A 27,863-nucleotide genomic window follows, 5' to 3' on the forward strand; every position below is an offset into this window, starting at 1 on the left:
AGAACTTGTGGGTCTGTGTTCACTGTGATTAATTTTCACCAGTTGTGTTCAATTTATTAGTTGACATCCTTATTCTTGCACCAGTGTGAAAATAAGACCTACATCTCTTACAAGGAAAAATCACACACAGTGGACTCCCGTTATAAAAAAATCCTTTGGACTGGCAGTTTTCTTTCATTGTATCGAAATTTTGTTATAACCAAACAAATAGACAGTAAAAGATATAGAGTGGTTGATGTTGTGGCCTGAATTTTTACTTCGTTGTAACTGGAATTTCGTTAAACCGTGTTCGTTATAACCGGAGTGCACTGTATTAGGAAACGCTGAGAGGCTGTCATGTGAGAGACCACCAGAAAGGAATTTACACAGTAATCAAGACTCATATGTTGAGGACTCCATTACATAAACAATTGCAAGTGAAGTTCACAATCTTGAATGATAACAATGCATAGTTGGATAGATTAGACTGGCTGATAGGTGAGTTGATTTAAAGGGATTGGCTGTTGCTTTCATCTTCTTTGACCTGGATCAGTCGCGAAAGTTCATCCTGAAGAATCCACATCTAGGGGTTATTGTTCTAGCTGTACAGATTATATTTCCTGTGTCTCCACATATCTATTTATGGGTTAGGATTCCCTAGCCCTGGAAGTGGCGATGACCTCAAGAAACCATGCAACTGCAATTGCAACAATCAAACGACAAAGCCAGCAACATCACCAGAAACTGTCACCACCAGTTCAGCCAGCAATGGCCCGAGCACCAGCATGGCATCCCTGCCTTCCGCCCCGGAGATTTTGCAGCCGCCTGTGGCGGTGGTGCCCCAGCCAGGTACCGCTTCTATATGTGTGGCACAGATGACGATTGCATTAAACGGGGAATGTCCTGCCAGAAAGAAAACTTTGAATGGTACAGATGCAATGAAATGGAAGTTACAGATCGATAAAAGTGAAATTGTAAGAGAGAAGACTTGAGGCTTTTTAAAGGGAAGGTAAACCCAAAGAGCAATGTGGATTGAGTGAAAGCAGCAACATTAGTAGAACACATCAGTGAAAGTTTGAGAAAAATCGGACAATCGATGCAAAAGTTATGAATTTTTAAAGTTTTGGTGTTGGAACCGCTGGATGAGGAGACTACTAGAGGATATGACGTATGAGTGGACAACAATACAAAGAAAATATAAAGGATATTCAACAAAAATTCACTTTTCTAGAATTATGAAAGAGCAGTGGACCAACCGCTTTCAGAAAGCAGGGGGAATAATTGCTACCCTTAACATATGTCAATATCAAGTTGATGGAATTTGTAATTTTCATGAAAAATGGATTTTTGTAGTATTTTCTTTATATTTTCTTGATATTGTAGTCCACTCATACGTCATAACCTCTAGTAGTCTCCTCATCCAGCGGTTCCAACACCAAAACTTTAAAAATTCATAACTTTTGCATCGATTGTCCGATTTTCTTCAAACTTTCACTGATGTGTTCTAGTAATATTGCTGCTTTCACTCAATCCACATTGTTTGGGGGTTTATCTTCCCTTTAAGTAGCCAAGACCATCCTTTATATCCTTTATAGAAATGAAGACCTGGATCAGACTAGACTCGCTGAGTAAGTAAACAATCTGCTGTAACAAACAGGAATGCTGTTAATGATAGAATACCTGTAACACAATCTTCTTCTCTTTTTTTTTAGTATTCCTTGAAAGTTTATCTAATTACAAATCACTTTTCTTGCTGGTTGTTCAATATTACACTCAATTTCTGTAAATAAATGAAAATATAGAAATACTTGATTCCATTTCCTTCAACAAATTTTAGGTGTGCTCTCAGAGTTTTACATTTTACAATGTAGACTGACATCTATGTGGGACTTCTTCAAGTGATGGCTTGTTTGAATGAGCTTGTGTCCATCAAGAGCTGTGTCATTTCACTCGTAGGTCAGAAAGTTTCTTCTCAGGAATTTTTCTTCAGGGCATTAAACTGCTCATTACCTTTCCACTGCCAACTGCATCAGTAACACTTTATTTGGAGGACACTTTATAGCATTCTAAAATGTGTATGCTCATCGAAGCAGATGTTCATCACTTGAAGAAAATGTGGTAGTAGCCCTCTCCCCTTTTACTCTGTGAGGTTTCAGATCTTTATGAATCTCTGTCAATCCACCTCCCTTATCCAGAAAACCAAGACAAAGTCATCCCAGAGGGAGATGTGGGGAAGACAGACCAAGACGGTTCCAGGGAAGATGCTAAGGATGAGGAAAGCAAGGATGGTGATGATGATGATGATGATGATGATGACGACTTTCAGCCCAGCAAGAAGCGAGCAAGACCTTCCAGCAATCATGTGGTAAGCAGGCATGAGATTTCTCCGCGGATCCGCGGATTTCCGCGGATTTTGAAATTCTGGGGAGAAAATACACAGTCGGGAAAATTTCTGTGATTTTCCTCTTTTTTTTTTTTTGCAGCCACCATATCTCGCCGTGTGTCAGCGGGCAGCTGTGCGATGTTGCGTGTTTCATGCGTGAAATGGATGTGAAACGTGCGTGTCGATCAACTTGTAGCTACTATACTGTAGCTTGCAGTGTGGTGTGATTAATGATGCACACGTGTGTGAGGCTGTAACTGCGTATTACGTGTATCATTACTATCAAGGAGCTTCGGCATGCATGCACGCTGCCGCAGCATTCAGCGCGATGCGTTGACTGAAAGATCGGTCTGTATCTGTCCGTACCGTCGGGGAATGTTCCGCGGAGACTGCGTCTGGCTTCATGGATCTCCTCTGTATACGGCCACGGAGGACAGCGTTATGGCATAATATGATAGAGTCCTCCGGACAGACGGATCTTTCTGTCTACGCGATGCGCTGCTTTCGTATCCCGCTGATTACGTTGGCGTGACCTACATTAATTTTGTCATCGTGATTTTGTGGACCGGTGAGAATATTTCTTTTTTCAACGAGAAAATGAAGACCCTCGATAAGAATGACCCTCGTGTAGCGGATATTGACACAGATGTCTCCAATACAGTGAGTTATAGTGGCAGTGGTTGGAATATGAAGTTGATCTCCCAGAACCAGTTTCGTCTTCTAACCACGTTAGGCCAGCGAGTCAATCGACTTCCTCGGGACCTGGAACTTGTGATACATCATCCGCCGCAAGGATTCGCTTTACATTCTGGACTTCATCCAACAATACTTCATTTGCTTGGTCTAACAACTACATTAGCTGTTTATGAACTTAACCGGGTCTACAAATTTTTGTACCTCCTGTAAGGTATTATAGGCAGTCTAAGTTACCTGGTGCATGGACGTAGAGACAGTCAACAATGCTGAGCTGCATGTATGATTTATTTTCAGCTGTCTTTATACATACATGATTCTCTACTAGACTACATGGACCAAGATCAGCAATACTTTGCCTGGTCTGCGCACTGTAAACTGTTAATGGACTAAGGTAAAGACAGCCAACAATGGCAATGCTAAGCTGTGATTTATTTAAATTTTTTTTGTTTTGTACCCGCATGAACTGAATCCAGCAAGACGTCACCTGCGTGTACATTACTGTGATTTATTATGGCCTCACATTTGAGTAGGTCCTAGGTATAACAGTTAAGCATACTATTCCTCCCTTTAGATTTTGCAAGTGTCATTCATGAGTTCAATTATCACAATGTTTCTCTGTAAAATGTACTTCATAACAATAGTAAATTTCAGTTGTAAAATGCATTAAAATGAGTTTTTTCATACCTTGAATTTCAAAAAGTCCTCACCGTGGGAGGGGGGACACCCCCCTCCCACACCTTCCCCCCGCTCAGTCGCTACGTATGATGTGGCGCAGAATAGCTGTTGCACTCAACATTTGCTCTCCCTTCAGTAGGATATTGACTGTATCTTTGGAAGGTTCTCTGTTATATTTTGATAACAGAATGTTGCTATAGCACCCTGGATACTGCAGGACAAGTTTGGAGTCCTCAATCGAGAAGACTGACCAGCAACTTCAGGTGAAAGTTTTATGTGCAAGAGTACACTTGTCTGCACGGTGCAACAAGTTCTTTTGTGTGTGTGCCTGCCCATTCAGAATGATGAACCTGACCGCACTTAATCTATTGCTTTATAGATGCTGAGCTTGCCTTCTCATACACCTCTCATTATCACACACACCTACACAGTGAATCAGGTCAATGTTGGGAAGAAGTAGAAAGAAAAACACCCTCAACAGCTATGTCACACTAGTGAGCATTATCTGTGTGGCAAAATGGAGAATTTTGTGCTGCGCCTTGCCTGTGTAGGCCTATTTCTCGTGACCATCATGGCAGTCAGGACTATGCAGGACCCAACATGTTACAGTTCGAAAGAACTAAAACACATAGGTGAGCAGGTCGAGAAGGGGAAACTTCAACTTGATGTTTATCACGCTGTGAAGAAGCTTGGGATATCTAAGGTCAAACCGACCCGACGTGGTCGTAGGTCATTTCAGAAGTCCCAGAAAGCCATCCCTGTCCTTTCAGGCAACAGGCGAACTGGAAAATCAAAAAAGATCATTGAACAAAGAACACCTGCACTGAAAAGGATCTCGCAAACTTGCCATCTCAATGAAGAAGCACCCCTCACCAGAGTTGGCTACTGGAATGCACAGTCCATGATGAATAAACCAACAGCAGTGTGTGATTTTGTTATAACCGAGAAACTGGATGTTGTGGCCATAACTGAAGCTTGGCTCAGAGGAGACAGTCGTGACAGTCCCGCATTAGCTGAAATCCAGAACACGCTGAAAGACTACCGCTTTGTTAAGCTCCCTCGCAAAGGAAAGAAAGGTGGAGGACTTTGTGTCATATTGCGGAACCGCTACTATGTCACCAATACCAAATCTCACTCCTTTGAATCCTTTGAATGCCTAGAGTTAACAGTATCATGCTCTGGTCAAAAAACTCTCTCACTCATCACTATCTACAGGCCACCAGGGACGGGCATCAGCACCTCACTCTTTTTTACAGAGTTTTCCAGGCTGCTTGAATCTGTCAGTCTTCTATGCAGTAAGTTGATAATTGGTGGAGATTTCAACTTCCACTTCGATGACCCACTTGCTCCAAACACAAGAAAACTTCGTGATATGCTGGAGTCTTGTGGTTTAAAGCAGGTTGTCTCTCAACCAACTCACAATCGGGGTCATACATTAGACCTACTGATTGTAAGAGAAGACGACGACATAGTTAGCAATCTTTCAGTTCTCCCCACGATGCCTTCCGATCATGCAGCAATAGTCTTCACTGCTGCTCTGGCACGCCCCCCGCTTACCAAGAAGGAAATTCGTTTCCGCAAACTGCACAGCATTGACTACACTAGATTCAGTGAGGATGTTAAAAGTTGTTTTGCCAAAGCGCATGACATTGAAGATCTTGACTTGTGTGAGAAGGTGAAACTGTTCAACAACTCAATCGAAGACACCCTAGATCAACATGCACCAGTGACTGTTAGATCTGTACATCTGCGCCCTCATGCTCCCTGGTATGACGATTCACTAAGAGCACAGAAAAGGAAGTTGCGCGCCAAAGAACGCCAGTTGAGAAAGTCTGTCCCAAAGCTGACGATTGATAAACAAATAATGAAGAAAGCCACCACAGAATACCATGCTGCCCTGAAACAAGCCAAACGATCATATCACCAGAAGTTGATCAATGACTGCAACAGAAACGACCTATTCAGGTTGATACATGACCTTACTGTCGAGCGCCCTGGACAGACTCTGCCTTCCCATGACTCACATGAAGAACTCTCTGAGAGACTCTGTAAGTTCTTTGATGACAAGATCACTCAACTGTGCAATCCCCTGTACAATTCGGAGATTAACCCAACTTCCTTCACAGGCTCCTTTTCAGTCCTGAAGAATCCCACGAGTTCTTTGACCTGCAGCCTTCAAGCATTTCAAAATGTCTCAGAAGAGGACGTGCTGAAGCTCATAAAATCCAAGAAAATAAAAACATGTCCTTTGGATCCAGCACCTGCTGTTGTGTTCAGCAACTGTACGGATGCCTTTCTTCCTGCCATTACGGACATGATAAACCACTCTCTTGATCATGGAGTCTTTCCAAAATCCCTCAAGTCAGCGCTCATCACACCCGTACTCAAGAAGCACAATCTCGATCCAGAGTGCTTAAATAGCTATCGCCCAATTTCGAATCTTCCATTTCTGGCAAAAGTCATTGAGCGTGTAGTATGTCAGCAGCTTATGCAGTACTTAACTGTGAACTCTCTCCTCGCCAATAGGCAGTCTGCCTACAGACGACATCATAGTGTCGAGACAGCACTTTTGCGAGTGTACAATGACCTTTTGCAGTCCCTTGACGACAAATGTGAAGCCATTCTCGTCCTCTTAGATCTGTCCTCAGCTTTTGATACGATAGATCACGAGATCCTTCTCTCCATGCTGAAGAGCAGGTTCGGCATAGCCGAAACAGCATTAGCCTGGCTATCATCATACCTTACTGACAGGGAACAGAAAGTGACAGTTAACGGCGTCACCTCCGACTCCATTCCACTTAAATGGGGTGTCCCTCAGGGATCCGTAATTGGACCACTTCTGTTCATCTGTTACACCACTCCAGTCCAGGAAATCATCAAAGCTCATGGATTTGGCTGTATGATGTATGCGGATGACACCCAACTCTACATTTCTATGAAATCTACTGACAGAAATCGAATCATCAGGAGGCTTGAGCTCTGTCTGGCAGATATCCGGAAATGGATGGAACATAACCACCTTGTTTTGAATGACAGAAAGATGGAAGTGCTGCATGTGACATCTCATTTCAAGCCCTCCAGAACCCTGGCTCCCATTGCATCCGGAGAGTGCCAAGTCGTGCCATCTGCAGCAGTTCGTGACTTAGGAGTCTTCTTGGACAACAATCTTCAAATGAATCAACACGTCAACAACATCTGCCGTAGTGCTTCCTTTGCCCTGAGAAAAATAGGAAAGATCCGAACCCTTCTTGACAAGCGAACAACAGAGGTGCTAGTACATGCATTCGTGACTTCTGTCCTTGACTTTTCAAACAGCTTACTAATTGGCCTTCCAGACAAGGAGATTAGTAAATTACAAAGGATTCAGAACTCTGCAGCCCGTCTGGTAACAAAGTGTAAGAAGCACGATCACATAACACCAATTCTCGCTGAGCTTCACTGGCTCCCTATTCAACACCGGATCCAGTACAAAATCATTTTGTTTGTTCACAAGGCTATACACAATATGTCACCCGACTATATATCTGAACTGGTCACTCCATACGTCCCTACAAGAACTCTACGATCTGCCTCTCAGCACCTGCTTCAAGTTAACACAAGAAGGACCAAGAGATACGGTGAAAGGACTTTTGCCCATGCAGGTCCAGTCCTCTGGAACTCCCTTCCTCATCTACTCCGATCCCAAGAAAACTCTGAACTGTTCAAAAAACAATTGAAAACTCACTTATTTCGTTCAGCATACAATGTTCAGTAACTTTCCAGTAGTATTAGAATTATACTGTTATGATATGTGGTTTGCCACTTTTCAGTTGTGACTTTGTTTTCATTATATATGTATGTAAAGCGCTTTGAGAACCTATTTTGTGTTGAATTGCGCTATATAAGAACATTATATTATTATTATTACGCTCCCGCGCAGCTTGGTCGCTGCGCTCCCTCGCAAACTCTCTCCTCTTTTTTCAACTTTTCTCTGTCTCATGCCTGGGTAAGAGAGATGGTGCATTGCAGGGCTGCAGACATTTAACTGATGCGAAAGAAGATGCCTAACCATAACCCTACCCAGCATGTGCATTTTTTTTTAAGGAACAAATATGGTGCAGTATGAAATAAGACTGCCTCTTTTAAAATTACCTTTATTGTGGAGGTAATCAGATATATGGATTGTTCAAAAATAAAAAAACATTCAGATTTTATAAAAACAGAATTATTTTTATTTCATTGAATTTATGGAAACTGCTGCTCCCTCACCCTCATCCACCCTGTATCTAGGTTACTGTAAAACGAGGAATGTCCGCATGCATTTTAATTTTGCGAATTTTACGAGAGCCAAGATTCACGAAATTGAAATGCACGCAAAATTTCTTGTCTACACTATTATGCATTGAATGTTAGGAGCAACTCACAAAAATTCCATTCCGCGAAAAAAGCCGTCGGCTCCAATTTGCGAAGATTTCATGCCGCGAAAATATTGTGTTTTACAGTACTTGGTGTGGCTGCCTTTGGAATACCCCACCAATGTCTTCCATGTTCTGAAAAAACAAAACAACAAAAAAAAAAATATCTTACAGATTGTTTTCTCTACGTAATAGCAACTGCAGTGTGTGCCAATTATTGTTACACCTTTTCCGACATACTATTTAGACGTGAAATGTCTTTGAGATGCAACTGTACTCTTAACACATTGCCAAAGTGAATATTTGCCTTCATATTTTGCAGACTGCTGGGAAGAAGGCAAAGCGTCAGAAGGGTGTAGTCTACGAGGACGAGGTTGATAGTTCTCCTGGTGCGTCCAGACATCCACACACCCAGGCACACTGGCAGATGAAACTGATGACGCCACAAGGTACCAAATCTCTTCAGTTCCGTGCTTGTGAAACTGGCAGAAGGCCGTTAACTGCTACGGAACCAGAAACAATAGCTTCAGGACAAATTTCAAGTTTCATGTTTCAAGTTTATTTATCAGTTCTCGTAAAAAGCGGAGAATCAGTGTAGCATTATGTACTTAATAAAACAATCATTGACATAACAATGTACAAAGACATTTAAAATATGTGACTCATGATGAAAGTAAGAGTGGAAGGGAACAGCAACAGGCCTTGACCGGTTGAGACCAAACCTTGTCGGCAAACTAAGAACAAAGACTCGTTGTAAATATCAGGTATCACTTACGTAAGATGATACAAAATTTTGATTTGTAATACACACAATGTACAGTGAGAGGGACTATAATTATGTTTTTAAATTTCTTCAAACACTAGTCACTGATGTAGACTGATGAAAGTATGTAGAGTTTTGAAATATGAAATTGGGCATTCTCCACAGAAGAACAGGTAGCACAATTGCAGGCCTGTACCTCAACACAGTTTGAGTGCAGTTCATGTCCTGTAGTGTGTCTGAAAAAGTAGCAGTTCTCATTTCACCCTGTGAGAGTAAGCGTTGATGGCACAGGCATATTTGAATCGTCATTAAATCACTGATTGTTCTATCCCTGGTGTTCTTACCTTTCATTCTCCATGCTTCTCAAAATTAATCCAGCTAATGCTGCTGCAACCGAGTTGTCCTCGCGAGAGTCTACAAAGGAGAAGTCTCCATGCTACTGTTCGTGTCATCTGTCAAAGAGCAACAAACTGGACAAGGAGAACAAGATGAAGGACAACGATGCTCCACCGAAAAAGTAAGAGTTACCACATCATGACTTGAAGATAGACCTGCCTAGCATACATCCTGATATATTTCGATGTAATCACCAGTATACCCATTGTAATTTTCCACTAATTTGTTTTCTGCAGGTAAATACTTTACAGATTTGGCATGTATTTTTTACTTTTTTTTCTCTCTGCACAAGCGAGTAGTTGACTTTTTTGTTCCTCTCTCTATGCAGATGCTTCAAGTTTGCACATAGTCCATATCCTAAAGTGTGTGTGTGTTCATTTTTTCAGGATACCCCGGATCTATTTCGGCACAAGGACGCACAAGCAGATTGCACAGATCATAAGAGAAATGGGAAGGACTTCCTACAAAGAAACAAGGTAAAAATCACTCTTCCCCTTTCACCTTTTCATCACATCTTGCGTAGATTTGCAATCATTTGCACACCCAGAAGATGTATGTGTGAAAGGGTACCGCTAATATTAAATACTGCAGCGCAGCATCATTTTCACGCATTGTGCGTCATAAGAGACTAGTGCAGAAGTCTAAATATAAGAATATATTGTAGAGATAAGTAGTCCCCCCAAATTTACCTTTGATATTACATTTAAAAAGTGCACAGTCAGCAAAATTGGAAAAATACAGTCATCTGTAATACTCACCAGAGCTGAGAAAAAAAAAAAAATGAATCGCACATAAATTTCAACATTCTACAGTAATTTGAACAAAGTTGTAAAGTTTCCTGTTCTACCACCCACTTTGATAGGTTATATTGTTACGGGTCTTTGCTATGATACTAGTAGATGGTCATTGGTATTGCTTTGCATTGGCTATTTCAGTCGTCTTACAACTGCTACATGGTGCAATCATATTGTGAGATGAGAAAGAGAAAGGGACAGTCAAATTGTGACAAGGTGTAGAGAGAGATATTTTGTGAACATAAATTGAAAGCTGGATGGATCAATTCAAGAAAATGAAATGTCGGCCCAACCTACAGAATGACCATTCTGGCAAGCCGAGAGCACACATGTGTCCACCCTGAGGTGTCCAGAAGCAGGAATAAGAATGAAGGTTGTAAGGACCTTCTGGACAACAATAAGGTTGGTCATCTGATCAGGAGAACTTTCAAATTTTTCAAATGTACAATTGAAATTCTTCATTGTAATGCCAGAGAGAGGTAACCGAAACATAGCCATTGTGCACTACATTGGTACTCTCCCTGGCCCATGATATAGCACATTCTCAATGAAAAATATGAATCGATTTAATGTTCGATTTGAGTTCAGTTTTACCTACAGATATTGCCGTTTCAGGAACCCTGATACAAAAAAAAAATAAAAAAAAAAATGTTGATATCTTCAACTAATTGCTCATGTCTCAAGCATTTTAGTAGTGGTGAGGATGTTATACCCACTTCCTTTTTGAAGTTGTTAAAGTTTATGTATCATTTCCTTGCATAAAAAGTATGGGGGCGGCATGAAATATGACCTGTTCAAGTAAATAATTGCAATAGTAATGTGTATAATGCATCAAGACTTAATTGATTGCTACTGATGCTAGTTAATAATTGTAAATTCAGTTGGGTACTCCCCTCATATCATTGTGAAATCATCAGTTATGCTTTTCTTTTTCTTAAGGGGATGGTTTAGTTTTGGTTGAGATTGGGGTTCAGTTTATAGCTTTTTGCAAGAGAAACAACATACATGATATATTAAAGAGCATACAATTCTGAGAGGTATTAAAAGTTTATTTGATGAAAATTAGTTTTTGAAATGGCTGACATATCCAAAAACAAAGTGAAACAAAGTGGTCCTGGTAAAAAGTGGGATGCAGCTTTTATTAGGACCTCTTTGTTTTTGGATATCTCAGCCATTTCAAAACCGATTTTCATCAAATAAACTTGTAATTTCTCATAGATTAGTATGCTCTTTAATATTTCATATAAATGGTTTCTAATTATCGTGCAAAAAGTTAAAGCCTGAATCCTCATCTCAACCAAAACTATACCATCCCTTTAATGGTCATCATTTAGAAAGATTCATTTAATATGAGGAATAGTTGAACTTGCTTTGGAATTTCAGGGTTCACAAATAGAATTTCATTTTAAACTGCAGTGACTCTTTCACCTGCAAGCTCCAATTCAGACTGAAACTGATTTGCCGCAGATAGTGGTAGTCTTGCAGTCCTGTTGATAATGATATCTGCATTTTTGTCGTATTTGTAGGGCGGCTCCTGCAAGTATTACCAGAATGTGCACAAGATGAAGCAACAGTGGCAGATTCGGGACTACGGTCTCACCCAGGCCTGGGACATTGAGGACCTCGTTGACCTGGGAAGACGGGTCAAGGTCAGGAATTAAATCTTTCCCAACTCCGTGTATTTTCCTCAGACACAAACGTGCACAAACTGGTGGGCAAATTGCAGTACAGTGCACTCCTGTTATAACAAACACAGTTGTAATGAAATTCTGCTTACAGTGCACTCCTGTTATATCAAACACAGTTATAACAAAATTCTGGTTACAACGAAGTAAAAATTCAGGCTGTTACATTATTCACCCTATCTTTTTCATTATTTATTTGTTCGTTTATAACAAAATTCAATATAACAAAAGAAAACTCCTGGTCGTGAGGACTTCATTATAACAGGAGCCCACTATACAATAAAATCAAAATCAGGTCCCCCGAATTATCAACTAAATATGTTTATGCACAATACTGTTCGGTTGTAACAAAATATTGATATAACAAAAGAAAATCACCGTTCCTGAGTATTTCGTTACAATGGGAGTACACTGTGTGCCATATTATATCGAAAGCATCACGGCTGAAGCTTTGTTGTAAAATTCACATCACAGCAAAACTTGCAATTTTCTGTACAAGTTTGCTGTACTGCATTTCTAGCATAAATGCTTCCACACTGTGGCACACAAAAAGCTAATTTGCACTTCAGTGTTATCCTTACAGCAGTTCACAATGGGATGAAATATGCAGTGTTGTTTTTGTGCAAGCTACTAGATTACTTATCTCATGTCATTTGAGTTACCGCGTACGTAATAAAATGATTGAAATACTTTGTGTTGCCTACCAGATTATTCAATTAAATTACACCCTCATCATCACACACTGTCTGTTTAAGTAAAGCCTCGTTTCTTTACACTAAGGACAATGTAACAATGCATAAAGATGTGCACAGATATATAAAGTTACGAAATCAAATGTTCTTTTCATGTCCTTTCATGACAATAAAGTAAGAAGTCTTCTGCCATCCATATGCAGAGTGTATCTGTCAGTAACGGTCAGATCAGATATTACTCGACGTCAAACTTTGTATAGAGAGCACATTCACAGTGGGCACCATACTTTCCTACCATAGATGTTGTTTGCGGGTCCCGACATTTGCCATGAATAATTTGCTTATCGCATGTCATTTGATGGACGTTTGTCACTATGCTTGGATGAAGGAGTATTGTGTGTGTGTGTGTGTGTGTGGGGGGGGGGGGGTGTGGTAGTTCTTTTGCAATGCTTGATGTGCTTACTTTGTTTTTCTTATCCCACACTTCAAATTTGTTCTTATTTTGTTGTCCTTATCCTACACTTTAGGGGTGTCCCTATTATGTTTTTACTATCCCACACTGGAGGCTTGTCCTTGCAATGTTTTTCTTTTACCATACTTCAAGCATGTCCTTACTGTTACTATTTTTTTTCCCTTTTCCACCTTTCAGTCGTGTCCTTACTTTGCCAGCAGAAACCTGAGAGAAGGAGCTGATGTTGTCTTTTGTCCATACAACTACCTGATTGATCCCGTCATCAGAGAGTCTGTGAGTGGTTATCAGCAGAGATGTGTGATAATTACCTCCGCCAAGGAGGTTATGTTTGGGCCAACGCTTTGTTTGTTTGTTTGTTTGTTTGTTTGTCTGTCTGTCTGTCTGTATACAAAATAATCTAGAAAGTTGTGAATGGATTTGGATGAAACTTACTTACTTACTTACTTTATACTTACTTACTTACTTATCCTTGACCTCTGCGATCGTTGGGGAGGCACAGGGGATAGTAGGTAGACAACCGTTTCCACCCAGCTCTATCTTGGGCTGTTGTGAGGAGGTCTGGCAAGGGTAGCGCTCTCCGTTTCCTTCACATACAGGAAGGGTTAATAATGACACAAGGTGTAGATGATTGTCATGTGCTCTAAAGCGCGCTGCTCTGTTCAGGTGAGGCGCTGCGCACCTGGAAGCTGATAACATAAAATAAAGGCTTCTATATTGGGAAATTAGATGATTTTCGGTATGTATGTATGGATGGAAATTAACTGTTTCTCGGAGGTCTGCCCTCTCAGAGTGCTTTTCTAGTTAAGAATTTTCATTCTTCCTTGCATCTATGGCATAGTACTGATACATAAAGCAAACTCAGTGATCAAAATTTGGCTTGTTTCTGTGCTCTTTACATAGAGATTTTCAATCTGCAGTCTGTGATGTTGAAGGAACAGAAGGGATGCAAAGCTCAATCCTGCAATGTAGTAATATGTTTGAGCTTACATTCACTTGACTCAACTATGTGTTTAAACTGAACAGCACACATATACAATTGCATTGCAATTGTAATGCGCAGGCAATGCAACTGAGCGCAGAACCAATGCTGTAAAATGAGGAATGTTCGCGTGCATTTTAATTTCGCGAATTTCGCGAGTGGCAAATTCACGCAATTAAAATGCACGCGAAAGTTCTTGCCTACACAATATGCATTTAATGCCAGTGGCAAGTCGCGAAAATGTCATGTTTCGAGAAAGGCCGTCGGCTCCAAGCCGCGAATATATCGTGTTTTACAGTAACTGTTATTCATACTGGTCATTGGTATACTAATGCCCTGTAAAAAGTGAAGAAGGGTCTGTAGACAAAATAAAAGACTGGCCATGTGAAAGCTCACAGCTAACCATTTGATTAGGATCCATGTCCCCATTTTACAAACCATGCTATCATATCATTATTATCTTGGTGCTGAGTTTGGGCTGAGACTGGTTATATGTGACCCGCTACTAGAAAAGGATCCGAAAGTCGAGGGAGGTCGGTTTTCTAAAAATGGCAATATTTCCCTGCTTTCTAATTTAATTTCATATATAACACGACTCATAAAAGTAGACAGTTGCGGAGATATTGATGATTTCATAAGACCATGTTGAGTGGTCTAGGAAATCTTCGTTTTAAGAAGACCGCCTTCAAAGTCTTCTTTCCGACGCAATCATGATCAAGGGGAGGTAAGACAGTTTTCACTCATTGACAGTAGGTTTGCTCATAGGCATAGCAACCTCTGCGATGTTCATTCAAGCTTATCGCCAGCAGTCCAGGCATGACCAATCAGTAACCAGGATGCCACACACTGACCAATAAGATCACTCCCTCGTTGCTAGGGGCAGAGTCTATCTGCGGCGCTAAATCCAAATCTTCCTGCACGTTTTTGTTCCGTGAAAGTCCGAAAATCTTGGCCCAGAAAAAATGCTAATTTCTTGCCTTTCCTCTGATCATTTAGCTTCAAAATTTCGGCAGATGTTGGACAAAATATTAGACGGCATCATTATGCCAAAAAAAGAAATTCGCTGGTTTTTGACCGATTTTGATGATCTGACTTCAAACTCGATTTTCTCGGCTTAGCCGTCAGCGATTTTTGGATCCTTTTGATGTGGCAGGTCACATGATAACTCAGCCAATCATTTGATAGGGATCCATCTCACCATGTTATACCGTCATTACCATGATGCTAAGTTTTGTTTTTCATCTGGTCCTTCAGATGGAAATCAACCTGAAGGGGCAGATTGTGGTCCTGGATGAGGCCCACAACATCGAGGACTCGGCCAGAGAGGCAGCCAGTCTGAAGGTGACCACTGAACAGCTGCAGGAGACCACTGATGAGCTGGACAGGTTATGTAAGTGCTGGCCATCTCCGCCACTTGACCATTTGATGTTTGTAGCCTTGTATCATGTGCCCTTGAGCTATTGGAGCAGTTTGCCAACCAATTTGATTGCCATTTGTATATTAAAGTTGGCGAGTGATGTAAAGATTTATGAGCCAGCTCAGATGTGGTGGTGTGTAGTCTCATATAAGGTCATTGTGCTTCTAAGTTCCATAGACATGTGGATGAATTCACAATCTTTTTCCATCCATATTAAACTTTAACACGTTGAGGACGAGTCCCGAGTATACTCGGGCAGGTGTCTGTGGGAAATACGTGTTGTAGCAAAATCAAACCGTATTCAACAGGTTAATACATCTGTGCTGATGTATGATCGCAGAAGAAGCTTTTAAAGACACAGCTACAAACAACTTGCAGAGAACAGAGTCAAAGAGAAGATGAAGGCTTCGGAATGTTGGTTTAGTTTTGTTAGAGAGTGATTATCAGTGAAGTGGCACTTGGCTTGTCAGTGATATCAGTGGCATGTTTTCAGTGGGTGTTTGGTGTAGAAAGGTTACCAGATAGCAAACACATTTAAAAAAATATATATATCTACATGTACTTGATCCTAGATCCTCCTCATTCCCTTAAAAAAAAAAAAAAAAAAAAAAAATATATATATATATATATATGTAATATATATCGTCGGATGAGAAGTGCGTTAAGGTGCCTCGAACAATATGGCTTTAGTGGCAACTTAACACCTTTATCATTCCCAGCCGACGATATGATCAGGCTTACAAAATGATTACTGTATACGCCATATATTTCGTGAGTCTAAATTTTCGCGAATCGAGACTTCCCAACGATTTCGCGAGTGGTTAAATTCGCGACCATGGAGTCCTTTACTGGATGCAGAAATGTGTACGTGTACATCCCATTCATATCGGGATCAGAGTCAATATTTTTGTGTGTCTTTAATTTCGCGAATTGCAGCTGACTCGCAAAATTCGCGAAAATAAAAACCTCGCGAAATAATCGGCGTATACAGTATGTAAAAACAATCTTCATGAATTTACTTAGTGTTGTCATTGACACATCTTGCTCTTTCCGTCCTATTCCCAATCTGTATCAATAATTCCAGTGACTGCCCAATACCGCATGGAGCATACAAGAGTTTTGCATACTGTGGTGAGTGTGTACATTTACCTTCAAGAGGCAGAGTTTCCTCAGAGATTTCCTACCCCAAAATGAGACAAATAGCATATTCCTTGTGTGTATCTTCAAACATTTGATTTATTATTGTGAATTCGGGTAATTATAAGTTTTATTTCTAGGAAATTTGCCGTGTAAAAATCATGGAATTAATCTTTTAAATACAACATGCCAATCTGTAAAAATGGGGAAAAAAATTGAAACATGAAGTTTTAGCAGTTCAAATTTACTCTTTATTTTCAGCACACTGCCCAGTGGATCTGCCTTATGGGTGATATAAGAAAAAAAAAACCACAATAAAATGTGTAGCAACAGGTAGTACTTGTCCTAGTGCACACACATTAAACCATTTCGTCATTGTTAGTTCCATTCCACTGAAATATGAGGTATTTAGATATGAGATATATGAAAATAATGTTACCAAAGTTCAGTTAAAGATTGTAGTAGGATGCCGAAGGAATTCTAGTTGTAGGTCGATATGTGTCATGAAGTGAAACCAAGCACTTTATACATCATGATTGTATGAATTAACCTTTGGGCTTTATGCTGAACTGAGCCTCACATGTAGTCATCAACAAACATCCTCGACTTTGATACTGTCAGTGTTCAAGCATCCTGCGCTGGATCAACGACTTCTCCGGCACACTGCGCCAGAATGACTTTGAGCGAGCCTCCAGGGTGTGGTCGGGGCAGGAGATGGTGGCAGTGCTGGCCAACATGGGGATCACCCCAGCTACCCTTTCCACGCTACGGGTAAGACGAAAAGCGATGACTGTGAAAACTACAAGTTCAAAAACTTCGGCCAAGTTTTGAGTATCAACTTGAAGGTCAAGGTCAAAGATTAGAGTTCTAAATCAATTCTAATCCTGAGGAAAAAAAAAATACCTTAGAATCAGACCATAGGTATTTTGCAAAGAAAAAGTATTGTAACATTTTTTTTTTCACCACTTGTAACGTAACACTTTCACTGCTGTGTCCACATCACCAAACTGGGTCGAGGATTCAAGTATAGAACCCTGTGTCATGCCATTGCAAATCTCCACACAACTTTCCTCACATATCCATTCCAATCAGACTCTGGAAACATGACACAGATCCACACAAGTGTACATTAACATTCCAACTTTTATTGTTAGTGGAAAATTGAGCAAAGAAAATGGGATTCCGTCGGGATTTGAACCCGAGACCTCCGGATGCTAGCCCAGTGCTCTACCGACTGAACTATAGGAAGCCCTAGTTCAGTGTTCATCCCAGAAACCCTAAATTCTCGATGCTCGAATGGTCAGAAGCTGTAGCAGTGTGTTTTGTGTGACACACACATACACACTTGAACCTGGCATAAACCCGAAGGATAATTCAACTTGTGGATAAATGTCAGGGATCAGCGAAGTGATGCAACTTTTTGAGTATGTAACAAATGCAAACAGAAAAACTGAACTAGGGCTTTCTATAGCTCAATCGGTAGAGCACCGGGCTAGCATCCGTAGGTGTCGGGTTCGAATCCTGATGGAATCCTATTTTCTTTGCTCAATTTTCCACTAATAAATGTGACCGTGCACCACAAAACGAACAAAAAGTCGCACCCCTTGATTTTAAGTGAGGTCTCAAAAAAAGGTGAAACGGGTCAACCAGGACAATATTAAGTTTTTCATATTTTCTGAAAGAGCTACCCTTCTACATTATTCTTAAGTTTGGGATCATAAAATGAATTGGAAAGTGCATTTTCAGCAGTTTTTTCTGCTCTTTCAGAATCTGTCCTTAACTAAAAATCCATGTCTGGCGACTTATTGTTGGTTTTGTGATGCAGGGTCACAAATGATGTTCATTTCTGGTCAGTACTTACAAATCTCCCTGAAAATAGAAACGTACAAAATGTACTTGGTAGGTCATCCAAAAAGAAAAGGAAGAAAGGCACCGATAAATGGTGTATTCCTCAAGAAAACATGCAAGGTTTATTGGAATAACTACCAGTAACTAAACAACATGAAAATGGCAAAGTAAGGTTAGGTCTACTTGGGCAGTTCATTGTGACACTGAATATTTTGGTCTTGTGATTTCGGCACAAGCTTTGGGTACGTCTCAGTCTGGTCGAGCTGGCAAACTAACACCCCGCCAATGTAGTAGCGGATGCAGGATTTCTCTACCACTGAGGCGATGACGTGGTCCTTTTGCTCTCCAGGAGTGGGGATGGAGACTTCGCTGGAATCGTTTTCGAAGTTGTCTGCAGAGCTAAGCTCATTTGCCGGTGCTGCTTGTAGGAGCATAGCACGAGGTTTCCCTTGAGGCCGAGGTCTCATATTGATATCTGGACTTGCGGTGGTAGAAACGGAGAGGGGCGTAGGTGAAGCAGCTACGGAGAGACCAGGCGGACTTAGGTCAGCGTGAGGTTGACTTGGAATGTCGATGGGCTTGTCTGATGAGATGAGCGGATTAGCGGAGGTAGATGGTGGATCTGATTGTGTGGCATACTGATCAGAGACGCGGGGAAGCGGGGTTTTTCATCACGTTTCTCCAGAGGACTCCTGTCCCTACAGGGGGACCGGTCTCGTTTGCCACTATGCATAAAGCCCATGTGTCGCTTCAGCTTGTACGTAGAGTTTACTATCGATGTTGTCACACTCCTGGCACTTGAATTCTTTGCCGTAGTAGATCCCATGGGCCTTCCTGAGGTGAAAATCCAGGTTCCTCCCCTCGTGGTAATCCTTACCGCACTTCCATTGGTTATCTTGTTTGGTCTTCGGAAGTGGGCCTACACGGTCTATTGCAATCCTTTCCATTGGAGCACTGACAATGTTGCTTGAGTGGAGCTTTCCGTTTTGTAGGGAGAGACTTTCTTCTTTCACACAGATCGCTTTGTCTGAGGCCGGACCTCACATCAGCTGCCATTTTTGGACAGTAAAACCGGGCCTTCACTTTCTCAAGGGTCTTTTTCAACCCAAAATGTCCACCAAGGGGTCCACCGTGTACTTCTGCAAGGGCACCTTCCCTGGGCTTCAGAGATAATATCACTAACCTCTTCAGATGTTTCCTATCATCTGACTCCCACCTCTTGCATAACACCCCTTCCAGGACCTCTATCTGATTCCACTGGGACCAGTATGTCTTGGCAGCTGGTGATTAATCTGAAACTGTCTCCCATGCTGGTCGGCTCTTTTTAGAGTAAGCTTATAGGGTACAATTACTGCCTCGCCTCACATCAGCACTGAGCTGAGGTTTTGCACTTTTTAGCATTGCCGTTGGCCTTTTTTTCTCATGTGCTTACCAACATTGAGCTCATATCTAGGTCTGATAAGCATCAACTGTGAGCTTATGATATGGGTTAACTTAATAACATCAATCGTAAGTCTAGATCTATGTCATATCATTTGTATGACAGTCACATGATATTGCATTAACATAACACTATCCCACCGCTGCGACCACTTGTAACATAACACTTTCACCGCTGTGTCCACATTACCAAACTGGGTCAGGGATTCAAGTATAGAATCCCATGTCATGCCATTGCAGATCTCCTCACAACTCTCCTCACATATCCATTCCAGTCAGACTCGGGGAAACATACATAGATCCACACAGGTGTACATTACCATTCCAACTTTTATTGTTCGATCTCCGAGTACAATGATCTTGAAGAATACAACAGCTGTGTGAGCTGCATGTCACTTTATAGTAAAGGCTGTGGGGGCGAGGACAGCATACAACCTTTCCTGATGCCTGCCTATCACCAATTCTCTGTGCTCTAGCTGTAACTAGCCCTAGCCCCCCCATGTGTCTCTGCTGTGCTGTACATGCGTGCACCCCTCTGGTTACAGGAGCTATCTACCTACGCGCACACTGAGATACAGTAGGGGAAATGCATGCATGGCTAGCTAGGCGCTCCTGTGCTGTATGCGCATTATGTAGCACACACCCTGTATGTATAGTACGAACAGTAACTAACAAATACATGTACTAGTGATTCCAGGCACACACATCGACAGGCCACTCACACACACATACACAGAGGGAGAGAGAGTGAGAGAGAGAGAGGGAGAGAGTTAGGAGAATGGGACAGAGAGAGAGGGTCAGAAAGGGAGAGTGATGAGATAGAAAGCATCAGAAATACATGATATGTAGTGGGTAATACAATATACTGACATTATTTGTGTCTCATATTCAAGTTTGTTACAGTATGGTGGTTCAGTCTTGTACTTATCAGGGTTAGGACCACGTACTGGTATGTGTGTACTCATATGATAACTCCCAAAATCTTCAAAGTCTTTTGCCTCTTTTGTCATGGGAAAGGCATTATACACACACCACACATAGCACTTGGCTAAATGACCTTTCCAAACCAAGGGAATGAGTTGGAAGGATGATGTCCCATCTACCTAGTCAATGTGAATCCCTGCCATGGATCTAGCTGACTTTTCACAAGTGGAATAATAATAATGATGATGATGATGATAATAATGATAATAATAATAACAATAAAGATAATAATAATGATAATAATAATAATAATAATAATAATAATAATAATAATAATAATAATAATAATAATAATAATAATAATAATAATAATAATAATAATAATGATAATAATAATAATAATGATAATGATAATAATAATGACGATGATGACGATTACAATAATAATGATGATAATAATAATGATAATGATAATAATAATGATGATAATAATAATAACAATAATAAAAGGCATTCATATTTCAGCTACTATGATAATATATTCTACTTCACATAGTGATTGTAATTATGAAAGTCTGAGAGGCGAAAAAATAAATTTGATGTGAGGATGTGCAGGATGATGATAATGATGATGGTAATGAAGATGCTCTCCTCCTTGGTGTCCCGGTATCTCGCAGCATCACCTGAACGGACTGACGGAGGAGGAGGACCCTGACAAAAAGTACAAGGAACTAGGACCGAAGTTCACCACCACCTCGGCGTCCCTCATCAACGGTCTCTTCATCGTCTTCAACTTTCTCTTCAAGGAGGACTACAAGTACATGATGGATTACCAGTGAGTCACCTTTGACCTCCAGTTGGAATGTTACACCACATTTTAAGTGTTTAGGATTTGAATGGTTTCTCACCTTGATATTATATTCAGCAACAGGCTGAAACAGACTGGAGTGACTACTACCAGCTCAGGGGCACACTCTTTAATTACCAGAAGGGTTTCTATGTCTCTACCATGAAGTGTTGCCAGAGGCATTATTCATGGTTAAATCCAGAAGCTCTGGTGAAGAATTTTGATCAGAGTTTTTCTCTTTTTTTTTTTTTTTCCTTCTTCTTTGGGGGGGGGGGGGGGGGGGAGGGCGGTCGTTGTTGTTTTTTCAGTCTTTTTGTTGTTGTTTTTTTAGCTTGCCCTTATCCTTTGCCAAATGACAATGAAAATATGACAGTTTGTAAAACTTGCAGAAGATTTGAGTTTAACTTCACTGTGAATCTTAAAAAGAAAAAGCCAGTAGTCAGTTTTATGACCAGTTCATCCATTTCTTACCTGAATATAATTCCCACAACCTCTTTTATCTGTACATTTTTTGTGCCTATAACTTCTTCTTGTCTAAATATCCAAAACATGGAAAGAAGAGGGTGCCCTTCTAATAGGTCTATGAAATTAAATATTTTTTTTTTTCATTTCATATGCACACAATACAGTGCAAAAAGGGAATGAGTATTTGTATTGCTGTTTCTCAGGGAGTTGGCTTTGGAAGATACCCAGCAATTCAGGCACAGTGAGAAATCTTTTAAAAACTTTTTTATTTTCATCAATTAATGACTGTATAATTTTATTTCAAGTGCATAGAAAATGAACGATGATTATTATGTGCTTTTTAAATGGGAATTGTAATATCTATGATGTGAGCCCGTATCTTCAAGCTTTCTCAGTGGTTTCAAGAACAAGATCTTGTGAATTAATACTACAGAGAGAAGACTGCCAAAGCATCATGCAACAGGAATTCCACAGTACCTTTGGGTGCCTTCTCCTGTCCACCAAAGTACAAAGCAGGGACTGCTCAAATATTTACAGTGAAAGTGATAAAGTACCTTAATCGATCTCCATCCAAGACTACTCAAAGATCATGCAGTTGTTTATTAATCCAACTGGTTGTGTCTTCCCTTCAGAGTGGCCCTACTGAAAACCAAGGCTCACAACCAGCATCCAGACACAGTGAGAAATTGTTTTAAGAAATCATCATATTTTCATTACTTCCTCTAGATTAAACTGTACTCTTTCTAGTAATGATTAGTGTTAATTTGAAATAGTCTGTCTTTCAGTCTGTCTGTCTATTTGTCTGTCTGTACCATTAGAGTGTAAAGCCCTCTGGAAAATTGATATTGCTTCAAATAACTTCTTATACAGCATTACTTAAGCTAAAGGTTCTCTTTATGCCTTCCAGCCCTGCTGTTTCATTAGAAGAAAATAAATGCATCACTTCAAACGACTGGGATTGGTGAATGTTTGGAAGAAAGCACCTTCAGATAGATATTGTAAAACACGATATTTTCGCGGCATGAAATTTTCGCGAGTTGCATTTAAAATTCAGTGCATATAGTGTAGACAAGAACTTTCATGTGCATTTTAATTTCGCAAATCTTGGCTCTCGCGAAATTTGCAAAATGAAAATGCATGCAAACATTCCCCGATTTACAGTATTTTTTCATCAGTAGAATCAGTAAAACAAGAGTCCATTTACTTGATGAATCAGAACAGCTGATGTGTCATTCATGTTGATTTATCTATCTACCTGTTTTGTTTTGTCACTTTAATTTTGCAGAACAACAGGTGGCTGAACAGGAGGAGAGGTAAGGAACCGGTAGTCGATAAGTAGGCTGCACTTCTCTGAGAGTATCGATGGTGGCTAATGTCAAAAGCAGACACATGTTTATCTGCCAGACTACCAGCAGATGTTCTGTTGTTTGTTTCTTGTTCGCTTTCTGCTTCCAGGAGGTGCAATTTTGTCTTTTCCTTTACCAAGGCTCGACACAAATAATATCTTTTAATTAATTTTTCACTTGGGCCACTGAACTCATCAAATATCAGTTTTTGGTTGCCAGAACTAATAGAGGAAAACATTAGACAAAAATAAAATCTTTTAATACTATATTAAAATAATAAAATAAACCATGATAAAAATTAGTCAAGATAATAAAAAAAAACCATGACAATTGTGAAAATTTGCAGGTAAGATAAAATACTTCAAGTACCACATACTGTGATTATGAAGTAGGAAAGAAAAAACATTGAAAAGTAGAACAATTTAATAAAACATTGAGATAATTCTAAATTGTGACAAACAACATGTGAAAATTGGCAGGTGTGACACAGCTTTCATATATATGTAGCTGCCACTGGTACTGCTGTGGCTTGAAAAACATGTGAAACCTTGAAATTTCGTATCTTCTTGTTCAATTCAATTCGTGTATTCATCTCAATCATCATAAAAACAAATATATTGTGAGATCAACATAGCAAAAAGAAAAAGAAATATTGATGAGGAGAACGGGGACTACAAAAAGCGACAGCTTGAAAAGGTGTAAAGCCCTAGATTACAATGGTATATGGAATGCATGTACATGACGAAGTGAACAGAATTTTTAAATGAAGCAAAATAATGAACTGCTTGAAATTGTACATAAAACACAGGAAATACTATACGTTGAAATGGAAGAAAATAAATAAGGAGGTCTTAGCCCAGTGAAGTACAACGCCTCCCCCCCCCCCCTATAAATACAGTCACATACATGATGCATATATATTCCTCTTGGTAATAAAATTCATGAGTAATATTATAACTTTTGTAAGTTCTTTTGGAGTTCAAATCAAATAAATTATTGAACTTGGTTCGAAACAAAGATGTGATTCGTGATTTCATTGTGTTTCATTTATGTCTGATTTTATCAAAAACCCTTACCACTTTTTCATTGCAACTGATTGACAAATTGCCCTACATCGACATAAATAATGATTTTTTTTTTTTATCATGGCTACTACTAAAACACTGATCAATTCAGTGCTTATTTACGTCGATGTAGAGCAATTTGTCAATCAGTTGCAATGAAAACATCTCGAGGGAAATCTCATGAATTTGAATACCCTTACCACTTGTTTTGTTTTCTTCGAAGCCATCTTGACAGTGATGTGGCATTGCAACCTAAGTTGGCAAACCTTGGTCTACTGTAAAGATACTAATCCCTCCTACATTCACTAAGTGTCTTACTGATATCCATTTGATGATTGATTGTAGTCCACATGTCTATCCAAGGCAAAGTGATATCTATGAAAAGACAGCATTATGTACTCTGACAGTGAAGCAACTGCATGATATTCCTTATGTTGTTTCTCCGTGTGTCCATTGCTGCTTACATACGTTGTCATGCGTTGTCTGGCCCACAGGAAGGGAAAGTACCTGGACGATTTCGTTGAATTTCTGGTGTCTCAACCCAGCTGTGGTGAGTAAAGCCTGATGTCACACACACACAGTATATTCTGCCATATTTCTTATTAACTCACTCTTATACTGCCGGTGTGCATCAATGGATGGGATTACTGTAAAACAAGAAATGTTAATAGCGTGAAATTTTTATGAATTTTAGCCGATGGCCTTTTTTCTCAGCTTGAAATTTTTTCAAATTGCCACTGGCATTCAATGCATATATTGTAGACAAGAACTTTTGTATGCATTTGAATTACGCAAATCTTGGCTCTTGTGAAATTCACAATATTAAAACGCACAGAAATATTTCTGGTTTTACAGTACAGCAATGACAAGTTTTTTTGTTTATTGCATCTAATTTACTGCCTTTTATTGATTTAGATTTATATTGATTTAGATAAACACATATTATCCAATGTTTTAGTAGTAGCCATGATAAAAATCATGGACATACATACTCGAGTTGGATCCAACCAATGGCCCGATTGCTAAATTGGCATCATATCCGCCAGACTGTTATTTGAATGGCGAGAGTTTTATGTTTGGAAATGAAATGTATATAAAACAAGGTTTTGCTGTTGAAAAGAGGCTTTACAGATTGGTCAAGATTGGTATTCCATTTGTGCTACTCAAAGTAAGAATATTTTATCAAATTAAAAAAAAAAAAAAAAGTTCTTTTTATAACACAAATGAGGTCTCTCTGTAGTGATGTTGCTTTGCTGTCTTTGCAGGCCTTTTCAGATTTTGGTTCCAGCGTGCGTACCATCATCCTGACATCGGGCACGCTGTCGCCAATGAGCTCCTTCGCATCGGAGCTGGGTGTGAAGTTCCCCATCCAACTAGAAGCAAACCATGTCATCGGAAAGTCACAGGTATGAAGTTAGAGCTCTACATGCCCAGACTGCTGCTTAACTTGTCAAACTTTCTCATCAGCATTCAATAATCTATCCATACCTGACCTATGTTTAAAGTTAGTAATTTCACTCAGGTTTAGCAATGCACCTTAGTCCAACAGAATGGCCATGATGACACAATAGAAAAAAAGAAAGCAAAAATAACTGTTTTGCTCGTAGAATACAGTCTCTACTTGCGCAAGTTTTGGCGAATCTTTAGATAAATTTGCAAAATGTCTGCAACTGAAGTGTAGCTGTTTCACAAGGTTCTGTCTGTGTCCAGTTGTTCGTGTCCACCCTTTTTGATAATTGACCTTCTTCCCTCTCTTAGGTGTGGGTCTCGTCACTGGCCATAGGTCCGAATGGTCACTCTCTCAACGCCAGTTACCGCAATGCTGAGGTAGGGTTGAAACTTTGACCAGTCCTTGTCAACAAGTCTATATCTTCTTTAGATCGCACAGGTGTGCTGTGACCCCCCGATTTTGTGGGAGGCTTCCAGAAACAATAAATGGAAGAATGTAAGAGCCGCCATGATTTCAGAATTGCTATCACGATTTTCTGCCTGATATTTCTATGTGACTGTTGGCAGCCCAGAGATCCATTGTACAAGAATCGTTGGATGCCAGCTTTCAGACAAAAGCCTGAATTCAGGCCCTGGTAATACCAAAGTTCAGGCCCCTTCATGTACAAAGTAGCATCATGTGTAGATGTAATTCAAGCCTTCGCTTTCGTTCTAATTAGCATCCCTGAAGAATAGATGATCCCATTTTTATAACTCTCTTTTGAGTGTTTTATTGAATGAAAGATATTGATGGAGTTCAATATCTCTAGGTTTCGAATGCAGACTGTAGCCAAATTATGCCATGTCTTTCCTAATACCAGCAGATGTCGCAGTTACGCAAAACCTTCGTATGAAATATAAATCTTTTTCATGATCCTATTTGATTAGAACACTCAAATTAACTTTACAGGGATTGTTGAGATGTCTACATCTTTGTCTTTTTCTAATTATCAAAAGTTGTTTTAACAATGGGTTTAGAATTGATTTAATATGGTATGTGCTTTTAGTGTTCCTAACTGAAATCTTATGTTGAGAAAAACACTACAGACATTAATGACGATGCAAGACATTGTTCTCTCCACAATCACAAACCAATTAGAATTTTGTTACATCCACAGACATATGCCTTCAAAAATGACTAGGGGTCAGTGATGGAAGAAATTTTTAGAAATGGAATATGACAAATTTAACAAGGAATTGTATTTCTATGGTCGCGGTACAGTCAACCTCCCCTAAGTCAAATCTATTTGGACTAAAGAAATTGCTTTGACTTAGAGAAAACTTGACTTGTGAAGGATTAAAATTATTGGAATATAAAGAGAAGCGGTCTTGAAAAAACCTTCGACTAAGGTGATTATTTGTGAGGTCGACTTAAGCAAGGTTGACTGTACTTTAATACCCATAGCTATAAAGTCCTCAATCTTTGAAAGCTAAATGAGAGATTACCCTTCTTTTCAACCCACTGACATTCAGTATCTGTTGCCTCCGTAGACCTTCGCCTTCCAAGACGACCTGGGCCGTGTGGTGACTGAGGTGTGCAAAGTGACCCCCTACGGAGTGCTCTGCTTCCTGCCCTCCTACAGCATGATGAACAAACTCATGGAGAGATGGAAGGTAAGATGAACTCTGACCTTTGAACCTGCCTGTCAATTTCTCTATATGTCAGGATAGAGAAAACATCTCATAATGACCTTTGGGTTACGAATGAAGCTCTTTTGCTATCTCAGTTTGACTTAAACGTAGATAGTGATAGCAGATAGTGTCAGATAGTGATGCTTTGAACAGAAGGAATCAACTCAAAAGAAAGAAACTATTAAAATGAAACACTGTCTTTCTCTCTGTACTGCTTATATATGCCTGTTTCCTCAGTAAGGCAGTTGCATTGTAAATGTCTCCGCTTCTCTCCTTATTCTCCTCATTGTGATCAAACCCATTGATGACTCCTAAAATTTTAAGCATGTGGGAGGGGGTGGAGTTGG

At 40.0% G+C, this 27,863-nt stretch overlaps 1 protein-coding gene across 1 annotated transcript in view; it reads left to right on the forward strand.

The window, feature by feature from the left end:
* LOC140227933 (Fanconi anemia group J protein homolog) overlaps window positions 1-27,863 on the forward strand; it is a 43,400-nt gene that overhangs the window by 11,994 nt on the left and 3,543 nt on the right. The window contains exons 5-22 of the mRNA XM_072308316.1: window positions 631-828; window positions 2,175-2,344; window positions 8,450-8,576; window positions 9,269-9,407; window positions 9,673-9,762; window positions 10,380-10,482; window positions 11,607-11,729; window positions 13,107-13,202; window positions 15,163-15,298; window positions 16,410-16,456; window positions 17,084-17,233; window positions 21,352-21,509; window positions 22,619-22,664; window positions 23,272-23,299; window positions 24,891-24,946; window positions 25,662-25,802; window positions 26,155-26,223; window positions 27,376-27,498. Of these exons, the coding sequence (XP_072164417.1) occupies window positions 631-828; window positions 2,175-2,344; window positions 8,450-8,576; window positions 9,269-9,407; window positions 9,673-9,762; window positions 10,380-10,482; window positions 11,607-11,729; window positions 13,107-13,202; window positions 15,163-15,298; window positions 16,410-16,456; window positions 17,084-17,233; window positions 21,352-21,509; window positions 22,619-22,664; window positions 23,272-23,299; window positions 24,891-24,946; window positions 25,662-25,802; window positions 26,155-26,223; window positions 27,376-27,498 (2,000 nt within the window). The remainder of the gene's footprint in view (window positions 1-630; window positions 829-2,174; window positions 2,345-8,449; window positions 8,577-9,268; window positions 9,408-9,672; window positions 9,763-10,379; window positions 10,483-11,606; window positions 11,730-13,106; window positions 13,203-15,162; window positions 15,299-16,409; window positions 16,457-17,083; window positions 17,234-21,351; window positions 21,510-22,618; window positions 22,665-23,271; window positions 23,300-24,890; window positions 24,947-25,661; window positions 25,803-26,154; window positions 26,224-27,375; window positions 27,499-27,863) is intronic.

Source organism: Diadema setosum, chromosome 4 (assembly GCF_964275005.1).
Source record: "Diadema setosum chromosome 4, eeDiaSeto1, whole genome shotgun sequence".
In the NCBI taxonomy this organism is placed as follows: domain Eukaryota; kingdom Metazoa; phylum Echinodermata; class Echinoidea; order Diadematoida; family Diadematidae; genus Diadema; species Diadema setosum.